This window comes from Cavia porcellus, unplaced genomic scaffold, assembly GCF_034190915.1.
Source record: "Cavia porcellus strain 051 isolate PalLab524CR breed Dunkin Hartley unplaced genomic scaffold, mCavPor4.1 scaffold_1, whole genome shotgun sequence".
Lineage (NCBI taxonomy): Eukaryota > Metazoa > Chordata > Mammalia > Rodentia > Caviidae > Cavia > Cavia porcellus.
In genome coordinates this window covers 156,204,232-156,228,352 of record NW_026947484.1, presented here as the reverse complement: position 1 = coordinate 156,228,352, position 24,121 = coordinate 156,204,232, and the positions used below count along the sequence as shown (strand labels likewise).

Genomic DNA, 24,121 nt, shown 5'->3' with positions numbered 1-24,121 from the left:
TCAGAAAGTGAATGACGGCCTGTACAGTTAGGTCTTGTCTCATTCAGGTTCCACAAGTGTGGGACTCTGGCCTAACTACAAAGACTTCCTAGTGGTGAGACCAGAAAAGGCCTCCTTTGGACATTTTTTCTCAGGTGCTCTTCTGAAAATGAAACTTAAAAGCAAGCACTTGCCCAGTGTCTAAAACCAGCTCCTTTCCACCCATAGTAAAAGAGGTCTAGATGTGCTGAGACCCTGTGACAGCGATGTGACCTGTCTCTTCATTCCCACTACCTCTACCTTTCGTCATCCTTTAAGGCTCCAGTCCTTTCTTTCTCATAAAGGTGTCTAATAAAAGCAAAGATGATCGTCATTTCTCACACCATTCACAGCAAACCAGAATCATCTGCTACAAAAAAATTGCTTAGAAAAGCACTTTTCCATTCAAATTACACAGGCTACTGTAAAACACTAGCCAAGACACCAAAGTATTGTAGATTACAATGCTAGCTTTTTATTATGAAAATTAATATATTTTAAAGTAATATATTGTATTTCCTCTAAATATGAAAAAAGCATAAATTCACCCATCTGTATTTGAAAAGATAAAATCATACAAAGAAGAAAACAAAATTATCCATAGTTTTGCCAGAAAGAACTACTAGTTAACATTTTTGATGGATTTCCAAGTATTTTCTTGTTCTACTCTCATGGTTGAGAGCATCCTACATCTCCTTTTATTCATTTAGCAATGCCTTACACTTTCCCATATAATTAAAAAATATTCTTTAATAAACAGAATATTCTGATAAAGTCTTATTAAAACTTAGCCAATTATCTATTATTACATATTGAGTTATTTCCATTCTTCTGTAATTATAAAACTTTAGTATATGACTTTCAATAATTTTTCATACATATTTCATTCCTTAGGATTAATTTTGCAAACTGAAATTGCTGGGTCAGAATGCATGAACTTTTTAGAAACTCCTGATACCTGTTTCTCAATGTTCTTCTAAATAGAAAATGCCAATTACCAGTGTTATCTGTAACGACTGAAAGGCCTGTGTCGCTGCATGACTTAATAGTTTAGCAATTGAAAGATGATGACAATTATAGGTCTTTCTGCATTGATTGGCTTGCTTTCCTTTTGTGAATGTCCTGCTTCTCCCCTGTATTCCTCTGGCATGGTGGTCACTTCTTACTGATTTGTAAGAACTCTTTATGTACACAAATACCAATCCTTTGTCAGATACGTGCTGCAGATTTTTCTCCAGAGTTCTAATTTTCTCTGCCGTAGTATTTATTGTTTCTTTGTGGTTTTTGCTGCTGCAGTAAACACTTCCATGTTATTCAGTATATTTCTTCCAAATTAATTTTTTTTTCAATCCTAAAATCTGAACTGTAGAATTTGGAGACATTCCATATTACACTTATAATTTAATCTGTCAAAAAGCATCAGGAGCTTTATATTTAATCTTCCATTCAAATATTTCCAATGATTTTATGCTTATAAACATTTTATTCAGTCCATATATATTATGCTTTCCCTTCTGATACGTCCCTGGAAGGATGATTATAGCTATTGCTCATTTGCTTTTTATTACTAAGTAATTTCTTTCGCTACGGTTTCAGTGGAGTTGTTTGAAGCTACAGTTTGAAATTGTTACTTACAAAAATGCTGTTGGTTCTTATAAATGCATAATTAGCAATCTAGAGAGTTGACTTTCATTCTCAGACTTAAGAATTATATAGAGAGTGCTGCTTTTAAATTTCCAAAATGTTTGGTGGAATTTTTTAAATATTTTATGAATAATATTTTATTGCACTGTACCATAGAATGTGGGTTCAAATTATGTGTTCCTGGAAAATAAAAATGGATAGCAAATGGTGATTATTTGATAAATCAACCTGGTAAATTATGTTAATCCTTTTTATGTCATTATTTTGAAAACCACTGATATTTTTGTTTATATAAACATAAAAGTTGTTATTCTTATATTTTCCTTTAAGTGTGTGCCAAGCTTCTCGAATGCTCTTAATCTCCAGGTGTGTGCACGTTCTTCTCCGAAGCATTAAGCTAAAGCAGTTACCAGTCACTCAAGAGCTAGAGGGAGAAGGAAATGACGGGTTTTCTGACTTTCCTTGCCGAACTGCAATTGCATGTGTGTCAATGTGCTGGTTGTTGCTGAAGCTGCTGGACTTGGTCACTTTTACTCTGGACAATGCCTTCTTTCCAAGGAAAGAAACCAACCCGCTCAGGGGGAAGGTCCTTCCTTCCCCAGGAGCTACCCTTCTCTTTGGGGCTGTCCCTAGAGTTCTTTTTTTTTTTTTTTTTTTTTTTTTTACACTTTTCTTTTTTCTTTTTATCAGTACCAGTGATCGAACTCATGACCGCCTGCTTGCAAGGCAGGTGCTTACGCCGCTGAGCTAAATATCCAGCCCCTGTTCCTAGAGTTTTTACAACTAAAGGACTGTGAGCTGTACCAGGCCCAGGCTTCTCCTTTCTCTACAGTTCATCTATGCTTCTAACCTCCACCTTCTAGTCCTTAAAGTCTAAGGTAATCTCTTACTTTCCATGAGGCCACGCCTTTTTCATGGCAAATATACTCAGAAAACTGCTGGTGTCTTTCACTAATATACTCCCAAGAAGTACATTCCTTGAATTTTGTGATCGGTGTGGTGTCCTTCCTTAGATTTAGGAATAAACTTTTAAAATATTTGTTAACTTTTAAATCACACTTTGAAAAAAATTTCTTCCTCGCTGAAGTACAACAAAGGGTGGGAAACCTTAGATATTTGGGCTCATCTCACCAGTTGAACTGATTGAACAGAACTTTACTACTCAATGTTTTTGTTAAAGGTTGATTTAGGGCCTCCATATCACTAATTGCTGTTAATACAGCGACTTAGAAACCAACTACAATGCTTTATGAGAGCAAGTTGCTTCACCCTCCAGACTCTCATAAATGAGTTATAAATGTTGCCTTTTTAGTAGCTACTAACTGAAATGCAAATAGAATTGGTAGTCATAAATATTCGTAAATTTAAAAAACAACACTCCCATTATTTTTGAAGGGCTGTTTATCTAATTTAAATGGGTAAGTGGAAGATTCCAGGAATTCCTTACCATAAACTTTGACTTTTACAAAGTTTATAGTGTACAGTGTAGTGTGATGGAGGTAAAGGTTATAATTTTGTGGGTTAGAAATAGTTCCAGGATGGTGTTTATTTGTAATTATTTAATTAAATTTAATAATTTAATTCCTCTTGTATTCATTTTTTTCCTTTTTTCTTTTTAACATAGTTCTAAACATTCTCTAGGCACTTTTCTCCTTTAAAATACAAAAAAGAGACAGAGAAAACCCACAGTATTTCTCTCTTGAAGCTGCCTGTTCTCTTTGATAGACTTCAGATATCATTATTGCCCAGTTTAGATGAAATTATGTAGAAGAGTAAGAAGAAAAGTTCAAAAAATCATCTAAGAACTTCAACTTACTATGTACGGTGGGTATTTTATTTTATTTTATGTTTTTATGGTACTAGACTATTTCATCTGCCAGCATTGCATGCTGATGAATCTTTACTATGATGGAAATTTTAGAGATTGTGTTTGTTTCCTTTTCTAGAGGACCAAATATTTTCTACCCAACTCTGCTTTTAGAAGAATCTGGGCAGAAAAAAATGGAAGGTGGCATGAAATCATCAGTATACTTTAAAAACTGGTTAAACCCTGAAGCAAAAAAATGTCATTCTATTCTATTTATCCTATTTTGTACTTAAATTTTCATTAGCATTTCTCTTTTCTAGGTTCCCAGATGTCAAAACCCAAGGCTCATAACTTAGAATGCACTGTTTCTTTTATATCCTGTATTCTCAGTGACATTCAATTTATTCATTCTATTCTGCTTACTTTGAAACAAACCAAACTCTTCCTGTCTTCAAACATGCTAAGAATCCTGCCAAGGGTTCTTTTTTTAACTTTTGCCTTTTTAAATTTTGCCAAGGATTTTTTTTAACTTCAGTTTTAAGACAATGAGAGAGCCATAAAGGCAGAGTACAGATATGTGTAAGTTTATTCCAAGTTCCGGTCACCTTGAAAAGTATCCCCATGTTTGATCGTCCTTTGTATAACCAATCAGTTATCTCCCAACAGCTTCCCATGACACAGCCTACACAGTAAAGATGCTCTTGTGCTCCCTTTGACGCTGAAACATCATCCACCAGATCTCAGGATTAATTACAAACTCATGGCTACAGCTGTTCAAAGACAAATGCTGGCCTCAACAGAGTAGCCAGGATAATCTCTCCCAAACTTTCAGACCATGCTGTTTGTTGGCTTAAATCCTTCCAGTAGAAAAGCTTGTTGTGTTAGAGTAACTTCCTCTTGGTGACCTCTAACTTGGTCCTATAACCTCGTATTGTACTATTCTGTCTCTTGTAACTCCACTTGTGTCATGCAGGCCCCCTAGGCAGAATTTTTTCTCAGCAACTATGCTCCCAACTGAAGCTTTTTGCCCTTGCTGGGCTCTGCAATTCATGTAGATCTCTGCACCAATGAACTATCAGTACAGAGACCATCCCTCAAACACTGTACCTTCTCCCGATCATCACTCCATCTCCCTACCCTGCTTTCATTTTCTTCTAGCATACATCCTGGATGTCCTACTACATATTTACTTTTCACTTGTTGGGAATAAATCCTTGCTTGAATGTAAAATCTGTGTAGACAGGACTTCATTACTCCTGTCTTCATTCTGTCATCAATAACAGCATGTCCCATAAAGCAGATGCCCAACAAATATTTATTGGTAGAAATATAATCTATTGAAACAAACTACAGTGTTTCAACAGTTCATTTAGAAATTCTATTTAAAGGCAGGTGTGGTGGCACAGACCTGTAATCCCAGCACACAGAAGGCTGAGGCAGGAGGGTTGCTTCAAGTTAAATGCCAGCCTGAGCTACAAAGTGAGTTTAAGGTCAGCCTGAATTGCATAGTGAGATCCTGAGTCAAAAAAGACAAAAAAAAAGAAGAAAAAGGGGTAGGAGGAGGAGGAGCAGGAGGAGAAATAGGAAAAGAAGAATGAAAAGCAAGGAATTATATTTAGACCTCAACTCACATCACATGATTTCTTTGTTGTTTCATCAGTAACATTTTAACCTGCCTACACAATGACAAAATTGCCTTTTAGTCATAACATTATTTAGGTTTATTACCTTGGTTAAACCCTGTGATTATTCTTGATTTACATATAAAATAGAAAAGACTTCCTTTCATATACATTTAAAATTATAACTTATTTTAAAATACATTTTATGAATTTATATTATTTATTTTCTTAATGTATGCATTATATTAACTTGACAAGTCAGTGTGCCTGAATTGTTCCACCTGTAGAATGTATTACAAGCATTGTGTCACAATACATTAGGAAAGCTTCAATGTAACAGGGAAAAAAAGACATTAAAACTATGCCCTATAATGCTGAACTAACTCCAAAGAACACTGTCTCATCTATTTCACTGTATAAATTGCAATTAATCAATTGACCTGATTTGTTGATTTGTAAGGGCAAAGCCAAATTAATAAGCATCTTAAAATAGTGAAAGGGAATGTTTTATTTTATCAACCTAAAAGTTATGAAGGCAGTCACTGCATTTGATTTATCTTAATCTTAAATAAATCAATACATTAAATAAATCAATAAATTATATTAGCTTACTATTAATGTCTATTAGCTGGGATACTACAAAACACAAGTAGCACCATTAACACTAACCTATGTATCTATTCTTAACAAAATCACAGTTTTCACTGTAACTGAAATACATACTACATGACTGTGAAGAAGAGTTTTTGATACATTATCTCAGCCTTCATTTCATCTTGACCTAAGGTTCTCATTAAAGATCTAAGTAAAACATCCACATTTCAATCTTACAACTTTATCAATTTTCTGACCTAACGTGCATAAACAGTGTTTTTCAGAATAGTCACCAAAATGATCCCACATTTTGTAGGTTAGTGTCTCTACTCCTGAGCCCTCAAAATGAACACCCATTTAAGAAGCAAAAACTTTTCGACCTCTTCGTCATGTGTGGAGCCTAAGCTCGTCAACTTGACTGGCTTGTGATCCACTTGGGTGGTTTGTGAAACACACTTCTGGGCTTGTGTGTGGGGGTCACGGAGGGTCTACATGGCTCCTTCCTGGCTGCCATGAGCGAGGCAGCCTGGCTCCACGACTCCTTCCCACTATGACACTTCTGCTTTCCAGCCTGCTGACGATGGACTGACTCTCAGAAGCCACAGCTAAATCAATGTCTTTTACGTGTGAATGTCAGATATTTTCTTCCCACAATGAAAAAGCTTGTCAGTGTGTCTGACATCACTATGATTGTTGTGAACTACGCAGTCAGAACCTTGATGGTTTTACCTAAAATTTTCTTAGACATTTTATTATGACTTAATTCCATTATTTAAACTGTTTGGAGATACACTGTATCATTTCCTTGAGTATTTACATTTAAAAATCATTAATGTAATGTACTCATCCTTATGTTCTCAATAGCATAAATCCTCTCCATCATTCTGAATATTTTCCATGATCTCCTTTTTGTTTTACCTATTCCTGTCATGTTTTGCAATGTGTTTTGTATTTCTTGTTTCTGGGAAATTTTGCTGTTTTAGGGGAAATGACCCAAAGAACAAACTATGAATTCTTGAAGTGACATGTTTGAAACAAAATTTGCTTTTGTGAAATGCTACACAATGCAATATGTGCAGTGTGAATAATATAAAACAAATATATGCTGATGAAAAAGGACATCAAAGATAAATGTTAAGTGAAAACAGTGAGTTGCTGAATAAAATTATTTTTCATGTATATAAAAAATAATAGAGATTTATGCACATATGTAGTGTATGTATATATTCATACATATATATTACATGTGATATATATCACTATGTCATAAGTTAATACATATCAATACCTTTAAATATTTTAGACTCATACACAAAAACTATCTATGGTTATTGTTGAGAAGGAGTTTAGCAAGGAATACATTCTCTTTATCTGTTCCATATTCTTCTATATTAAACCAATTCCTTAAAAAATATTAAAATCTTTAAACTACACCTTTTGAACCCCAAAATTACTCTTTTCAGAAACTATTCAAAGAAAATAAATATGTTTGAAATAACATAGGTAAAATATACTAAAGTATTAGTAATAATAATGAAAGTGGGAAAAATATAAATATCCCACAATAGCTAAATGGTTAATATATATGAAAAACACAGAATAAAAATATCTAGACATTAAACATATTCATAAAATTGCATAAAGATAGGGTAAAGACTGACAGTACACAACATATAAAGCAGAAGACATTATATAAAAATATGACAGTGAAGCCAGATTTAAAAGTAAAAACTCTGGCTAAATGTTGAGAGTTCTTTTTGTATATGCTAAATCTATGAGTAATTACTGAATCTACCTTCTCTGTTCTGTAACTATTATTCTGTGTCTATGCATTACATGGCCATGGAACATAAAGGTTAATAAAGGGAATCAGTATGTATATTAGAGTTAACAAAGATAAACAGTCTCAGAAGGGACCCAAACAGCAAAAGCAATGCTGGGTAGCAAAGCAGGAGACATCACAGTCCAAATATGAAACTATGCTGCAAAGAGACTGTGATAAAGAAAACAGCATGACACTGGCACAAAAGCAGACATGTGATCCAAAGGAAAAGAAAGAAAGAAGCAGAAACAACCCCAGGCACATTTAGGTATTTGATCATTGACAAAGGGGCCAAAGACATACGCTGGAGGAAAGATAATTTATTATTTAATAAGCGATGCTAGAAAAATTAAATACCTACATGCAGAAAATTGAAGCTCTACCCATATGTCTCATGTGCTTTCAATTAAAATCAAAATTGATCAAAGATTTCACTGCTAAAACAAATACAGTTAACTGGCTGGAAGGCACAGCCAAGGACTTTCTGAAGAGATTCTCAGTGATAAAAGCAATACAAAGAATTAACAAATGGCATATAGGGTCATACAAAATTACAAAGCTTCTGAGATCCAGTCTTATCCTCGGCCAGGCATGGTGGCGCATGCCTGTAATTCCAGCACTTGGGAGGCTGAAGCAAGGTAAGTTCAAGACCAGCCTGGGCTACAAAGTGAGGCCAAGGCATTGGCTCAAAAGGACAAAAACAAAATTAACAAAGAAGGGCCATCCTCAAGAAACCAGATGATAACAAAAATGTTGGTAGGGTTGCAGGAGAAAAAGAGCCCTTCTGAATCATGGTGGGGGGAGGTGATGGGAACTAGTACAACCACTATGGAAATCAGTAAGAGTCCCCAGAAATTAAAACTAGGAATTCCATTGGACCCAGCTAGTCCCCTTATTTCAAGACATTATGCAACAGTGATATATGCATTCCCTTACTTAAAACAACACCACTCATTATAGCTAAATCTTGAAAGTGGCCTATTAGTCCAGTGACTAATAAACAGATAAAAAGTTGGGGTATCTATACATAATGGAAGAGTTCAATTCCTGGTACAAAAAAAAAAAAAAAAAACCCTCACAATATGGTATGAATCTGCTGTAAAGAAAGATAAACTTCAGTCATTTGGAGCTAAAAGGATGCACCTTGAGACCACATCATCAAGTAAAACAAATCAGACACACAAAACTTCAGTTTCTCATGGCTTCTCTTCTATAGGAAACACAAAATATAAATAAAGAACAAAATAAAAATGCAGGACAGGCAGCAGGGAGATCTTCCACAAATGAGATGGGGAACAAAAGATGGAGGGAAGTGAGAAGGAGAGGAGAGAAGGGGAGTTAAAACAGAATGGAAGAAATGGACATGGAGTTCTGCAGATGAGAAGAGAGCCAAGATGAGCGGGATAAAACAGGAAACAAGACGTGTTGCATCCATGGACTAACTGCCCACGAAAAATGTAATCATTGTGAACTGCAGACATGTACTAGTAACACCAAAAATTTAAGAAAAGGTCAATACTTCCCCACACTTTCCCATCTAGCTTGAACTCACCTGAATAAAGCAATAAAATGTTTCCAACTTATAGATGTCATTGAGTCAAAAATACAGGTTTCCCAATGTATTTGAGAAAAATAATAAACCGAAACACAACATTTTCCTAGTCTGGGGAAAAAACTACCCTCATCTAAGTGATATCGCAACACAATGATTATAATACAACCCCTCCGCTAAGTTATTCTAGCCAGCAACTAAGTACCACACACCCAGTGTGCATCCTTCTTTATAAAAAGATGTCTACTTACATCAGTCTGGGTCAACAGTGTAGTTTTCTCATGTAAATTAAGAATAATAATGTCAATGTTAATACTGAGTGTTAACTCCCCATCTTTGTTTTTTCTATGTTGTGGATCAATCTTCAGGCCTGACACAAGGCAGACAGAGAGAATTGAGTTATAGCCATTCTATCCGTTTATCTTTTTAATTAAAAGATGGTCAATTTGTGTACAGATTACACAGTATAATCTATTTGAATTTAACAATGAAATTCAAGATCAAAGATTAGGATTACTTTATAAAAGTATTTAAAATATTATATAATAATAATTTTGAATCATATATATCAAAGTCCTTTTGAAGCTGAAAGTCTTTCCTTTATAATTCTGGGGAAGAGGTTAGTTAACAGATTTTTTTTTTCAGGAAAGGCCTAAATAGTGAATTTCCAGGGCTTTGGGAACCATTTAAAAACAAAAAAAATTCTTATCTTGTACTAGAGCTATTTTTTATAACTTACTTTAAGGTTATGCTCCTTGTCATATACCATTATCTGAAATACTTTTATTGTGCTGTATCCCACCTTCAAAATTGTATAATTGTATCTGATATTTAAAGTCCTTCTCAAGCATGTTCCTCATGAAAACTTGCAAGGTATCCTTAACCAACCGAAACCTCTCTCTCTAGCATTTTGTACCTTCTCTGATTTTATGCATGGATAGCTACTCTGCCTTTTGTTGGTGTGCCAAATCTTCTTTTACATTTTTTATGGGAAGAACTCTCTCTTAACATATATCTTAGTGATGATGATGGCTCAAATATAGTACAAGGTTAGTATCAATGGTGGACCAGAAAAATGTAGACTCCAGTGGGTTAATAGCAATTGTCAAAGGTCTAAAATAACCAGAGACATTAGAGGAGTTCGTAAGTTTTTGAATCACAGGCAGAGTTCTATAATACGAAAATTTGAAAACATTTTTCTCAGAACTAAGAAGAGTGACCACTGATCCTGTCTCTGTCCTTCAGAAGTAAGAAAGGCATCCAGCCTTCCACATGTCAGAGACTCTGCACCCTGATTATTTTAACACTCTTCAGCCTTCTACGTCCAATGGGAGCACCCTGCACAGGTGGGAACCCCAAGGAATTGTGAGATAATTCATTTTCAGAGATGGACACAAAATGAAGCTTGAGATTAGATGATGTTTACAATTTTATCTCAAAGCAAATCTCAATTACATGGATACAATAGGAAATCCTTAGAAACTCTGCAACTCATCAGCCTGAATGCAAATCTTCAGAAGCCCTCTGTCCTTATGTACTTAACAATTTACCTGACTTCTTCAAGCCATATTTTCATTGTTCATCCTCAGAAAAGAAATGGTAATAAAACCTACCTCAAGAGAAGACTGGGCTGTTGTAGGGGGCAATGAGTTATCATATGTATTTAGAACCATGCCATGGGTCTACAAATGCATATATAGCTAATAACAAAGAGCATTGCTAGCATTAAGTGCTAAAAGGCCAAACATACCCTTGCATTCAGACACGCATTTCATTTTATTTGATTCTTGAGATAGAATTACCACAAGGAGGAATTACAGAAAATAAGAAACAGAATGTAAGAATTATCAAATAATTTTTTTAAAATGCAACAGCAGGAAAACAGCAAGCTGAACGTACAGGTGTGATCATTGACATACAGGTATGATTGCGTGACAGGAAGAAATGGGAAGCACTGAGTCCCCCGGGTATCATCACAGTGGTGCTTCCCGACTTTGGCAGTGAAAATGGCCACAATCAGCTTCCATGCATGAGGACAACAGCAAGTCAACTCAGCGGCCATACTTACCGCCTTTCTCCACCCCAAGGACACCTGCCCTCCTGGCCTCCGCCTTGGCAGGGCTTCCTCGCCAAAGCTGGCCCTGAGCCTTTTCCTTTTCCTCCTCACAAGCATTTTTCCTGGACTTCTCAGATGAGTGCTCTGTCATGCCCTGGGTTCCTCTCTCCATTTCTCCTTTTAGAATGTTCCCGCAGCTTTCCTCTGTTGGCAGGGGTATGGTCTCCACATCTGCTTTTCTTATTTCTTGGTCTTCCAGTTCAGTTTCAAAGAATTCTTTGGTTCGGAGGTGGGATTTTCTTGGTTCGTCATCTTCACTCAGCTCCCGAGAAGATGAGCTTCGGGCATCTTCCTCCATGCTGTGCTCAGCATGGGCTTCCCTGCCCAGTTCTGCAGAGTCATCCTCACTGTCACTAGAACATGGGAAACTTCTAGATGAAGTTGATGAAATACTTCTAGTATCTATAAAAGATAAAATTGGTGACATCATTATTGTTGTATGTAATCATATCAAGCTTTAAAAAATATATAGTTAAACAAGTTCTGATCTCCTATTCCAATATAGTCCACGTACTTGTCACACCAAAGAAAAATGTAATCTACGAACTATGGAAGTCTCTAACAATAGGTAAAATTTAAGCTTTCTGAAAGTCAACTCAATGCAAAGCCTTTGTAAATATCTGGTATCATACAGATTGCTGAGATAGAAACTGGCTTTTGCTTTTTACAGCAAGAATCTGTGTTTATAACTGTTTCTTATAGAGTGCATTTTGAGATAGAACAGCCTGTATTTAAATGTCGCCTACCTCTATTTTCTCTGTGCTATTTACCACCCTTTTTTCCTATTTCTTTTATTTGTGTGACAATTAGTTACCCAGATAGCTGTAGCATTTAATGCCGAGTTTAAGGGGAAAAAAATAAATGCCTATTTTCACCTTTACCCCTTTCTCTGCCTCTTTTCTCTCCGTCTCTCTCCTTCTTCAGCCCACCAACCCCTGTGACAGGTCTTAGCATGTTAATGACAGTCACAGAGACACATTAATGTTCCCACCATGATTTGAGAGACACTAGACAGAAAGCAAAACAACACAACAAAAACTAGAGAAAAACCTATTGAGCAACAATTCTCAATACCTTGACAAGCACCGGCGACCACTACTCCTCAAAGAAATCACACACTTTAGCCACTTACGTTTTATTTTTCATTTTATAAAATCTAGAGAGGCTGTCTTGGCAGGGAACATGGCAGATGAAGGAGAGGTATTCTCTGTCTTATTTGTATCCATTTAGAAACTTTAGGGTTCATGGTCTCCCTCTTTTTTAAGCATTTTATATTTGCATTTTAAATAAAGAAAAACAGCTCTTGCTTATTACTGGTTTAATCAGTGGCTTTCATTAATTACACAGCTGTCTAGGACACAGTGTTTTACTCGTTCTGAGCTACAGAAAATATATCTATTATCAGGGGCTCCTTTATGACTCCACTTTTGGTTCTTGAGAGTTGTCCACATAATGAAAAATGAGCAGTCCTTTATCTTTCTTCCGAAGCTTCTACTAATTGTATTATTTTATTTCAAAAGGCTGACATGTGCTCTGGTTCAATTTTGAGTCAGTCCTTCTGCAGAGAAAGAATGGGCTCCGAGTGGCAAGGGCACCTGACCTCCCCTATCAACTCATTTCAGTTTTCCAATTTCTCTTTCACCTCACGGTATAATTTAGTTTCAGTCTCATTTCTTGCTCTCATTTTCATACAGACACTGGGGTAAGATTTTGCCTTAAAAAAAAAAAAAAAAAAAAAAAAGCTCAGAAAGCTTCAGGGCCTGTAATGGGATTTTCAAAATGACTTTTATTTATTTGCTTAGAAATGAAACAAATATTCTGTAAAAGCATTCATGAAAAGGAACTTTTCTGGCACATATGTAAATTTTTGTCATTAGAGAGGGGAAAACTATCTTGGAGGCTTTTGCTGGTCTCTGCTTCCTACCCAGTTCTAGTTGTCTCTCCAGGCTCCCTCCAGCTGAAAGGGCCTGCATTTATTTATTTATTTAGGCAAAATAGGATCTGCACTCAGTACTCAAGACCTGGCCAAAGCCAGCAGGTGTGAAACCACCGTTCCATGGCCAAAGAGGGAACCCCTGACTGTTCTCTCTCCACATCCAACAGTCCCCAAATCCTTCCCTCTCTATGTCAGGAGTAGCTGTTCACTGATGACTGTTTCTCTTTTTGTTTTCTCTTTGTGTCACAGCACTTAAAATCTTATCTCACAAAACATGAAATTGGCATAAGTAACACTTCCTTCTGTAATACAAACCTAGATGTCCCCATCATAATCCAGCTAGTTAGTATCTCTGAGATCATTTATGCTATTTAAGTTCTCCAAGCCTCTATTTTCTGGGCAAATGGAGATGATCCTGCTTGAGTTCCACAAATCATTGTAAAACAATTACATGAGGGAAAAAAAGTTAACCTAATCAAATTAAATGATCATTTCTTGATAGCTTGCAGCCTTTTATATTATGCATGTAGTGTAGGATCATAAATTTATTTGTTATTCTATCCAGAATATGCTATGCTAAGAGTGATATCACAGTTATTTAGGAAAAGAATAATGTTTGGTCACCATCATACAACTACTGTCATTGAAGAATTTTACAATAGCTCACTAATCCTATGGAGTTGCTCTTGCCTTCTTTCCACAGACTAGGAAAATAAAGTTAAAAGAGATTAAATATATTCTACAACTATTACCTATAATACAGAAAATTTACATTCACTAATTTGTCAATTAGTAAACTTTATACAACTCTATTTTTTGTTTATTAGCCAGAAACCTAAATAGACATCTCATTTTAATTGCAAAAAATCAAATAGGTAAAATCAATTAAAATTTAGAACATCTCAATGGCATATCACAGATGTTCAATAAACCTAATATTCTGAACTCTAATAATAATCAAACCTCTCTTCTTAATCTAAATTTTCTATGCAAAATCTGAATGAGAATGCTTCTACTTTCTTTGAATTAGCTATGGCACACAAATTTATATGCCCTCAAGTTGTATGTGGATATCTGTCTTTCTTATCTTCATAAGTTCATGAAAATTTGTTTATATTCCATACCAGATATTGGGGTTGAATCATTATCTTCACATACGACAATACTTAATTAGACAAGTACATCATACTCAGTAAATACTGTAATATGACAATGTGCTTAATGAAAACAGAAATCATTAAATTCCAGGTGAGTTAGTAACTAGTCATTTATCATAGAAGAGAGCATATGTCCTCACACAGATAATTATCACAAATTGAAATGCCTCACTTCATCAATAAGAAAAATGTATGCATTACTTTGTATGGATATATATTCACTGGTAAATGCAGATATAGCAGGAAGAGAGGAAGACACAAAGAAAGTGTAAAGTTTCCTCCATTTTCACCTTTCGTTGTACTCTTTAAGCATAAAGATAAAGTTACAGTACTGAATGTATAATCAAATCATTGATCTATCATGCACAATCAGTCCCCATACATTGTTACTCAGGCATGCAGCCAGCCTCCTTCATTCATAAGAGCTCCCTGAGTGTCTAGGTAATGCCAGTGATGTACACAGGACAGATTCAAAACTGTAGAGGAATAGTTCATATAAAAATATTTTCTCTAAATTAATAGATGGTGCTGCATTTAATATTCACCTTAAAGCTACCATTTCCTGCTTTAAGAATCACCCATGACTGCAGATTGAGGAGTTCTTACTGTTAAGAAAAAAATCTAACCATGAAAAACATCACAGATAAACTTCTGTCCAACAGCAGCCTACAGTCTTCCCATAATCATCTCTGGTCCCAAGAGCAGGTTCAGCACACCAAAGTTCCCAGGGGGACAGCACACAGAATTTCAGCTTAGAACAGGAGATGTTACCAGATGCTTCTCTTCAAACTCATCATCAGGCAAGATTCTTTATTCAGTCGGTGAGATTCTTGGTGTCAGTAAGCTAAATAGTGTTTCTGGGATTCTGGGATTTTAAAAGACTATGAAGTCTATTTCTAACAGACTGATAAACGAAAGCAGCACAAATAAAATTATCTTTCTTGCTTGAAAAAAATGGCTTCAGGTTTTGCTTTTTCATAGTCCAGAAAAAAAAATTGTCTGTCTCTCTGTCTCTGTCTCTCTGTCTCTGTCTCTTGCTGTGTCTCTCTCTCCCCTCTTTCTTTCCCTAAGGAGCTAGTAAGTGTTTACCTCTTATTCATAGACGCTACCATCCAAACTGTCCACAAAAGTAAAGCAGTATATTCCTGGTGACATGATACTCTGCCCCTCAATCTTATACCATTCATCTATGACAATATATTTTCACCTGGTAAATTAGTGCCTGGGGTTGCCAACACAAATGCAGAGAAAGCAAGCTGCCACTCCTTCTAACTGATAGGAAGTCTCCCACATCACTCCTGAAGCAGAGTCCTCTCCCCGACAGCTTCCAGTCGCCTGCACTCTATCACTCCGTGGCTGCTCAGCGCGGTGTATTCATCAAGGCAGGACAGCGCGATTGTTAGCTGGCAGTTTAAATGGGGCCGACTTGTCACCGGAGTGACAGTCCGGGCAATTGTTTGCCCTCTGGGAACAGGTGCAGTCAGGTTCAAATGAAACACATCCAAATACCAACAGCAAGATCCTTAATCATGTCAATAAAAAGGATGTACTAGTGTCTGGCATTCAGTGGTCACAATACGCCTCCTCCACTTTTGAGGATGAAGTGCTGTTTTGCTTTTCAAAAGAGCGGTTCAAGGAATCTGTCATGGCGTTATCATTTTTAATGCATGCCACTTATTGGATGGATGAAATCTCTATTTGTGATACCTCGAATGGTAAATGCTTCTTTTTTTTAATAACACCAAAGCAGATTATCAACATAAAAGGATAAAGAACAAGGAGTCTAAAGGGGAGGAGGAAAAACAGTAATAATAACTACTGTAATGAGATTTTATTTCAGATTAAAAGTAATGTTATAATATAAATACCCAGAATGTAAAAGGGCCCTTTAGAAGGACGGCTTGATGATATTATTAAAATGACAAAGAAAATAGCCAATCAGTTTAATTTCTGGTTCTTAAATTTCTCAGCTTTTGGAGCACTGCCTCTGTTTCTCATTAGCTTTCACTGCACACCTATTTAAAACATTGTATGTTCTGTATCTAAATATACAGATAATCTTTTTCAGTAAAGATCCCCAAAATCAAATCACAGGAATGTAACTAGAAGTCATGGTGCTCAGTACAGCACCTTACAATTCTTGGTGTTTACAATGGTTTTTTGTTTTTTTTTTTTTGTTTTTTTTTTTTTTTTAATTACAGGCAAGTAGTTTTTTTTTTAAATATAAATTATCTGTTAATAAAGTGGCTCTGTGAGGATTAGCAAGAACAACACAGCATTAGCTCTCACAGTATAACCAAGCTGGGTATTACCAACATGTGAAATTTAACTAGAGGGGCAGAACTTAATACATGTGAAGCAGTGAATGAGAAATACGTGATAGGACTTCATAAAACGAAGAGCTCTGGAAAGGCTGCTAGAAAAGGGTCAAGATACGGGAGAGAACAGGGCCTGGGCGAGACCTAAGCTAAAGGCCTGTGAGCCAAGGGCACCCAGGGAGAGGAAACGGGAGCTGTTTTATTTCCTCCTTTTCAAAGCAAAATAAGGCAAAAAACAAAGCAAACAAACACAAAATAGAAGCTAGACAATAACATCCAATAGAGTTCAGCCTGTGAAATATATAACCTGGAGGAAACGAAGTCATTTTATTGGGGAAAATTAATTTTAGGCAAGAGGATATTTTCTGATTTTGAAGAAGTTACAGTTTTCTCTAAATGCTAGGCTTCGAGTGTTACCTATTGCTATGAATGAGTAATTACAGGTCTAAAGGATTAAAGCTTTTCTGCCAAGGGAAGTCACAGTACTGCCCATATCCTTCTCTACTTGAACATAAAATATTATTGCATCTCAGGTCCTCAAAAAGCAAAGTGATTATGTAGCACAAAAATAATAACTAAGGACCAGGAATATAGCTCAGCAGCACAGTATCTGCCTGACAAGTACAAGGTCCTAAGTTCAATTCTTAGTACCAGAGGAAGAAAAAGAAAAAGAAACATTAATAATAACCAGATAACTGAATATCCAGGGTATACTATAGCTTTTGAAACAAACCACTTGATAATTTCTCATCATTACCATACAAATAAAAAATTAAGTTTTTGTGTTTTGAATCTGCTGTTTCTATGCAAACGTAGTTTTAATCCTCCAGGCTCAAATCATGTGGACAATTTCCTTAAAATTATTGACTCAGGTGATACCACATTTCCATTCAATTCTTTAACTTTCTCTGTATCAGACAAAATATCAATAACTCCAAAATTCACTTTCAAACTGAGAAAAGGGCTTACATATTAGGCGCACGTAATCTAGGAAACATCAAATGTAAGCACCAAGAAATTATAGAAAAGCCTTGGTATAAGCATTAAAAAAATATTTAATTGCCTGATGATTACTCTTAAGTTGTTCTTTTAACTATATCAGAATACTAAAATAAAAAGGCTATAAGTCAACATTAATACAAATCTTAAAATTTACTGATAATTACTCTCACTTGAATTTTTCAATTTGTGCTTCATTTTTTACTTTGGTGGTCATGAAGTCAGGATTAAAATTTTAGTTCAGGGGCACTTATGATCCCATCTCTTGTTTATAGCAACAAGAGATATAATAATCTATTTTAAATAATCTATTTTATTTGCCTTGTAGAAGTACGTGTGAACTTTTAAAAAGGTTTAGATTCTTTTCTGAAGAGCAGAGAACTACGGTATAAGCTAAATATTTGCTCTTCTGATGATGACATGATTACTTCATTTCTTCTTACATGTTGTAATATACTTTCTGAACTCAAAATCTTGAAATTTTATAGAACAAAAGTTTGAGAGATGAAAAGAATAGAAAAATAGATAAACTAAAAAAAAATCACCAAAATGTCACATTGTTCTCTAGTTAAGAGCAAATTATAAAAACATACACATATCCAACACACTTATTATTAATACAGTATATGCCCAAGACATATCAAGACAGATATCTTCTTAACTAAAATCCACAGAAGCTTGACCAAATACTCTCCTAAGACAAAGAAGAAACTGTGCTCCTTCTTTCATTGGAAAGAATTTAGGTGAATTAAAATCTTTACTAAGTTCTTGAAAGTTGAAATATTGTATGCCTCAAAAAAAGGTTTATTTCTCTGTCAGAAAGCTCTAAATATTCTCTGTAAACATTTTAAATTATTTTAAGTTAAAAAGATTTTTTAAAAACCTACCATAAAATCTACCATGAAGTAACATGAAAGCATCCTTTGTTCAAACAAAGTTGAAAGAAAGGAAGAAAAGAAGGAAGGAAGGAAGGAAGCAGAAAAAGAGGAAAAAGGAAGAAATAGAACAAACATAGAAATCTTCAATTTTTACTAAAATGAATAGCAGCTTGTTTTCAATTTTCAAACTCGTAAGATTGTGTGTGTGTGTGTGTGTGTGTGTGTGTGCGCGCGCGTGTGTGTGTGTTTGTGTATGCACACACATCTGTACATAAGAGGAAATTTGGGGCACATGCAGAATAATTATCTAACCAAACCAAAGGTATGTCACTACCCAATTTGCCTAACGCCCTGCTGAAAATTCCCATCAAACTAAGAAAGAGAAAGAACTAAGGGCTGACTCTGTAATTCAGGTGTGTACCACAAGCTTACAGACCAGCACCCTGTGCTTAAATAACCACACTGTACACATTCCCTTAACAAATTATCTTATTAAAATATAAAGGAAAAGTAGGAGGTGCGCTGGGCGGCAGCCTGTGTCTGTGCCTATTCCATGATACGCTAAGCAACCTGCCTTGCTTGTCCTCATCCAATTCACTTTCAGAGCATCCATCATCCTCATCTTTCTCACTGTCATCAGCATCCGGTGCCTTCTGTGGCGAGATTGCGCTCTCTTCTTCAGGGCCTAAATTATCTTTTTCATCCTCTGAGGGTGACTTTGATATTCCATTCATTTGATCATCAGCCTGTCCTTCTTCATTAGCTTTCTCATCTTGTTTCTCGTCATCTACTTCAAAATCTTCTTCATACTCTGAAATAAGAAAATCTCCACTGTAAGAATGAAAATAGAATCCTTGGTACTTAACACATCTCTCTTTAATGAGAAGTTTGACTCTATTATCCTATCTCCTCCTGTTCTTTCTTTGCTGCTTCTTTTCTTACAATTAGTGAACATGGAAACTAACAGTAAGTGATCAAAGATTGCAGCCAGTTACATATATGAGAATATAAAGGAAATGAACCTCCAAATGACAAGACTGAAACCTAATAAAAGTTCATTTACAAATGGATACCATCCATTTACAATGACCACAATGGAAAAAGAAGAACTTGCCACAAGACAATAAATTAGAAGTAAATTAAAAATGAAGAGAACAGGATTATAATAATGAAAGTTAATTTGGAGACCCAGTGAGGTCATATTTCATATGAAGAGTGTTCAAAATATTTGGATATCAAGTTAATGAACAGTGAAGTGGAAAAATTCAATTAATCAAGTCCCAATGCCCTGAGAAGTAACACTTTGAATAGCACATTCTTTGAGACACAAACGGACATTAAAAAGGTATTAGGAAGGATTCTATACCCAAGCCAGAATTCCAACCATATATATTATTCATTCCTGCAATGAATAAAATAATTACGTTCCAAGTGTAAAAATTCCTACAAAATAGAATGTTCCTGTCACAGCTACAAATTGCTTCATCCCTACAGGGGTGCGACCAATCTGTAGCAGAAAAAGGAAATTGTCACATCGTATAAACTCCAGCTGTCCCTTGTGGCTATAATTTTTCACCTTTCATATTTAATTGTTCCCCTTTTTCCTCCACCAAAAGCTAAAAATCTTTAAGTGACAACATGCCAAAGAGGAAGAGCAAAATTTTCTCATGCAGAACCAATTAAGCAAATAAACAATTACCCTTAAAGTAAAAATTACAAGTAAAATAAATGTTCCTAATTTTGTGGATTTTAACTATTAGATATCCTGGCTTCCCTTCCAGTGGGCTAGGGCCTCTAGGGCATTTATTTGAAAGTGACCCACCTTGCTGCAGTAAAAGAAAACTAGTTTAGAAATGTATGCCCTGTGCATATCGTGAACACTCAGTTGAAGCAGAAAGCAAATGAGAAAGATGTAAGAGGAACTGGCAAATCAAAACTATAATGAAGAAGAGGAAAAAAGAATTTACAGAAATATTTTCACTAAAGCGATTTATTATGTGTAAATAAGGAATGTGAGTGTCATCAAAATAAAACTGTAAAACAACCAAAAAGATGGAGAGTTTGGCTCCTACTGCGTGACACAAATAGGAAACACTAAGACTAACAAATGAATATTTTAATCCAATTGTCCTGTGCTGACCAGGCACAGGACAGGTCCCCAGTTGGCACAGTTCCTGAGAAGTTTCTATGTGAAAGAATTAAAAAAAAAAAAAAAAAAACACCAAGGGGACACATCTGCCATCAACTCCAGGTTTTGTTGAGGAGATAAAACATAAGAACACAAGCAGTAGTGGCTCATTTTGTAGTAGTTTCCACGCAGGGCCCTTAGCCATGTTAGTGCCAATGCTGTAGCTCAGTGGCTGTGGATTTTTACCCAGGACTCATGATCAATTAGGCGAAGTAGTACCAACTGCATTAGGTCACTGTCCCCTCTGTTAGCCACAATTTTTTGTTCTGTGGTTTCAGTCACCTGAAAACAACTGCAGTACGAAAACATTACATCCCAAATTCCAGCAATTAAACAACTCCTAAGTTTTAAATAACTTTTGTTATAGTACATGGTTATAGCTTTTCTATTTGAGTGTTATAACAATAATCTCCTACTGTACCTACTGTATACATTAAACTTGACCATAGAAAATGAGGCTTGCAAGAGACTTCATAAAAGGAGAAGCTGATATTATTAACAGGACATGTGCAAAAATGTTAGTTTACAATATCTGCACTTGATCACAAGTAAGGAGCCACACAGAATGTGAGTGGATCGCCATCATTACACTGATAGTAGATTATTACGCAGTAGGAAAGATGCCATTTGGAGTCTGGTCCTTGTGTTTTCAACACCTGGTTAAAACATTTCCTGGTTATCTGACCTCAGGCAACTTGTTGAATATCTTTAAGCTTCCTGTTCTAGTTCCGGTTGCTTCTTTCTCTTATAAATGGTTGGTCACTGTGATGCATAGCTGGTTACTGAGGCATATTGTATAAACCAATCCCCAATTGACAAGCCATTCTGCCTCTGTACTTCTGGCTTGCCTATCCCGTATAAGCCCTAGGCCACCCCAGAACAGGGCCTGATACTCTGGGAGTGATCCCAATAGAGCCTGTCCACATAAATAAATCTGCCTCCAAGTCATGGGTGTTGTTTTGGTGTTTATGTTTGCTGTTGCATGACAACATTAAAAGCAATAATCTTTGACTATGTACTGCAAGTGTCTAATGAATACCAGGTATTAGCTGCAATAGTGGTTGTAACTGGGTAGAGGAAGAATGTCATAAAGCAGGAGAAATCGCCTGCACTATTTGCCCCTTTGACAGTAGTTCATTTTCACAGAGGCACCTGATTAAAATCAGGCAGTACAAGTGTCCACCATTAGGATGCAGTTAAAGTTATATTATTAAAATAGAGCATAAAATTGAAAGAACATGTAATGAACCACAGGAAAAAAAAATCCCTGCATCCTATTTTGAAGATGATTCTGCATTTTCTCTCTAAAGAATCCAAGGCTGCCTGACTCCACCCACCCTTCTAACCCCCATATCTAAATCCCAGGTCTTCCAACAGCCACACACATCCATCCCATGGTCATCACAGCACAAGGCATGCTCCTTTGGGAGCCTACCCAAGCTTTTGATGTGAACAAACCAGTGGCATCCTTCCTGGTGTCCTTCCTCTTTGTGATGTTTTCTGGCCCCACACCCCATTTCTCTTCTAGAGAGTAAATTGCTTTGCTTTCCATGCCACTCATGAGACCCAGGTCAATACCAATTGGCTGCCTGTGCCCTCTCCCTTACCCTTCTCTCTGGCTTCTCATTGCTGGACATCAGTGGGTGCTCTGCAGACAGCCAAAGCCCTAGTACTCCTGCTGCTCTGGGAATTTTAATACAAATGGGCATTTACAGCCCATTAGCAGCCAACACCAAAGAAAGAGCTCAGAAAATGCTGCATCATATGCACGAAGACTATCCCTTGTACAACCCATGTAACAACCATGTTGGTTTGAGGAAAAGTTATGACAAAAATGAAAGACTAGCATTTGTCATGGATTTAATAAACCTCCAGGCCTTAAAAGTGAACACACACAAAAGCATTCCATGTGGATGTCTTTGCAATTGCTGTAGCTACCATTATTTTAAAATTCTCAACCCAAGATAAGAAAAAAACACTAGTAAGGTTCATACAGAGGGAAAATGGGTAAAAAGAGGAATCTTTTTAAGATAGTCATACTTTTTCAGAAATCAACAAACACAAAGTCCAGAGCTCTGATGGTCCTGTAATCATCCTCTCAGATTTCTGACACCGCTGGGCAGCAGTAAGAGGAGGTGAGGAAGAAGATATTTGGGAATCCAGCTGTTCTACACGTAACCCAACCTCTGGGCTGTTCTTCCTTAATCCAGGCTTTGTCTCCTGGCAGAAGAGGGGCACTCACATTTCTCTGATCTTTGGACACATCACCCACAACTATGAGGCCTCTTGGAAAAAGAAAATTGTACATGATGTGAAAATCTAAGACTTGGAAGTGCACCAGCTTGGGTATGAACCCAAGTAGCTGCTTTTCCTGAGTTTCTCAGGATGCAAAATGCAGGGAGGAGTAATACCTACCACACCAAATGGTGGCAATATACTGTGTGGAAAGTTGTGTGCGTGTGTCTATCTGTCTGTGTGTGTGTGTGTGTGTGTGTGTGTGTGTGTGTCTGTCTGTCTGTCTTCTCTCTCTCATGTATGTGTGTGTTTGTGTGGAGAGACAGACAGAGAGAGAGAGAGAGAGAGAGAGAGAGAGAGAGAGAGAAGAAACCAAGAGGACTAAAAAGAAAAAAGAAAGCAAAAGAAAAAATTCAGATGGACTCCAGGACCCAAGCCTGTGTCAATTGCTTTTAGTTATATAATACTCTTATCACCATGCAATCATAGAGATTATACCTGCCTAATGCCAAAGCTATTCATTGACTTGAACAAAGAAAGTACATTAAAAAAAAAAAAACTAAAGCAATAGGCAAAATTCTATCTGGTCAAAATGATCTCTTTGGAAGTCGACAGGACCTCTCTGGCTGACACAGTCAACTCCCTGTCCCCTTTCATATCCCAGCAACAGCTGCCCAGGCAGGACTGCACACAGAACAGCTGACAACACAGGTCAGGAATCCCTCCATCTCAACAGAGCTCTCTAAAGATCCCCCTGAGAAACAACACATAATAGACAGTCTTGAAAATGTTTGATAATGACTGCTGAAAAGCCCTAACTGCAGTAGCAATGTCAAAGAACCCTGTTATGGATTACCATATTTAAAGGTATCACCCTGGCTGTCTTCCCAAACATCCTGTCCTGATTTTCTTTTGCATTCCATTTCTTCCACAGCAGTTCTCACTTCTTTGACCTCTGGTTTTATGTCTTCCACTGAGAAACTGGCAGAGACAGAGGTTTTATTCTGCTCGGTCTCAGTTCTTCTTGGCATCCAGTTCACTACAGGCCCCCCCAGGCTCTGTTCCCCATTTCTCAGATTCATTCTGTCCTCAGAGCTCTTATCTTTCCTAGGCTTCAGTAGAGATGGTTTTTTGTCCAGGCCCATTGCAATAATACACCTATGGAAAAAATGAACATAAAGTAGATATTAACTGTCACATGTAACACAGTATAACCCCATAGCTTTTAAAATATT

General features: G+C 36.4%; 1 protein-coding gene across 3 annotated transcripts in view; it reads right to left on the bottom strand.

Moving 5' to 3' along the window:
• Positions 1-24,121, bottom strand: part of Erich3 (glutamate rich 3) — a 102,164-nt gene that overhangs the window by 12,024 nt on the left and 66,019 nt on the right. For all 3 annotated transcript variants that reach the window (XM_013143102.3, XM_063258250.1, XM_063258245.1), the window contains 3 exons: positions 23,743-24,044; positions 19,038-19,274; positions 11,128-11,577 (listed from right to left, as the gene is read on the bottom strand). In XM_013143102.3, coding sequence (XP_012998556.2) covers positions 11,128-11,577; positions 19,038-19,274; positions 23,743-24,044 — 989 coding nt within the window. The remainder of the gene's footprint in view (positions 1-11,127; positions 11,578-19,037; positions 19,275-23,742; positions 24,045-24,121) is intronic.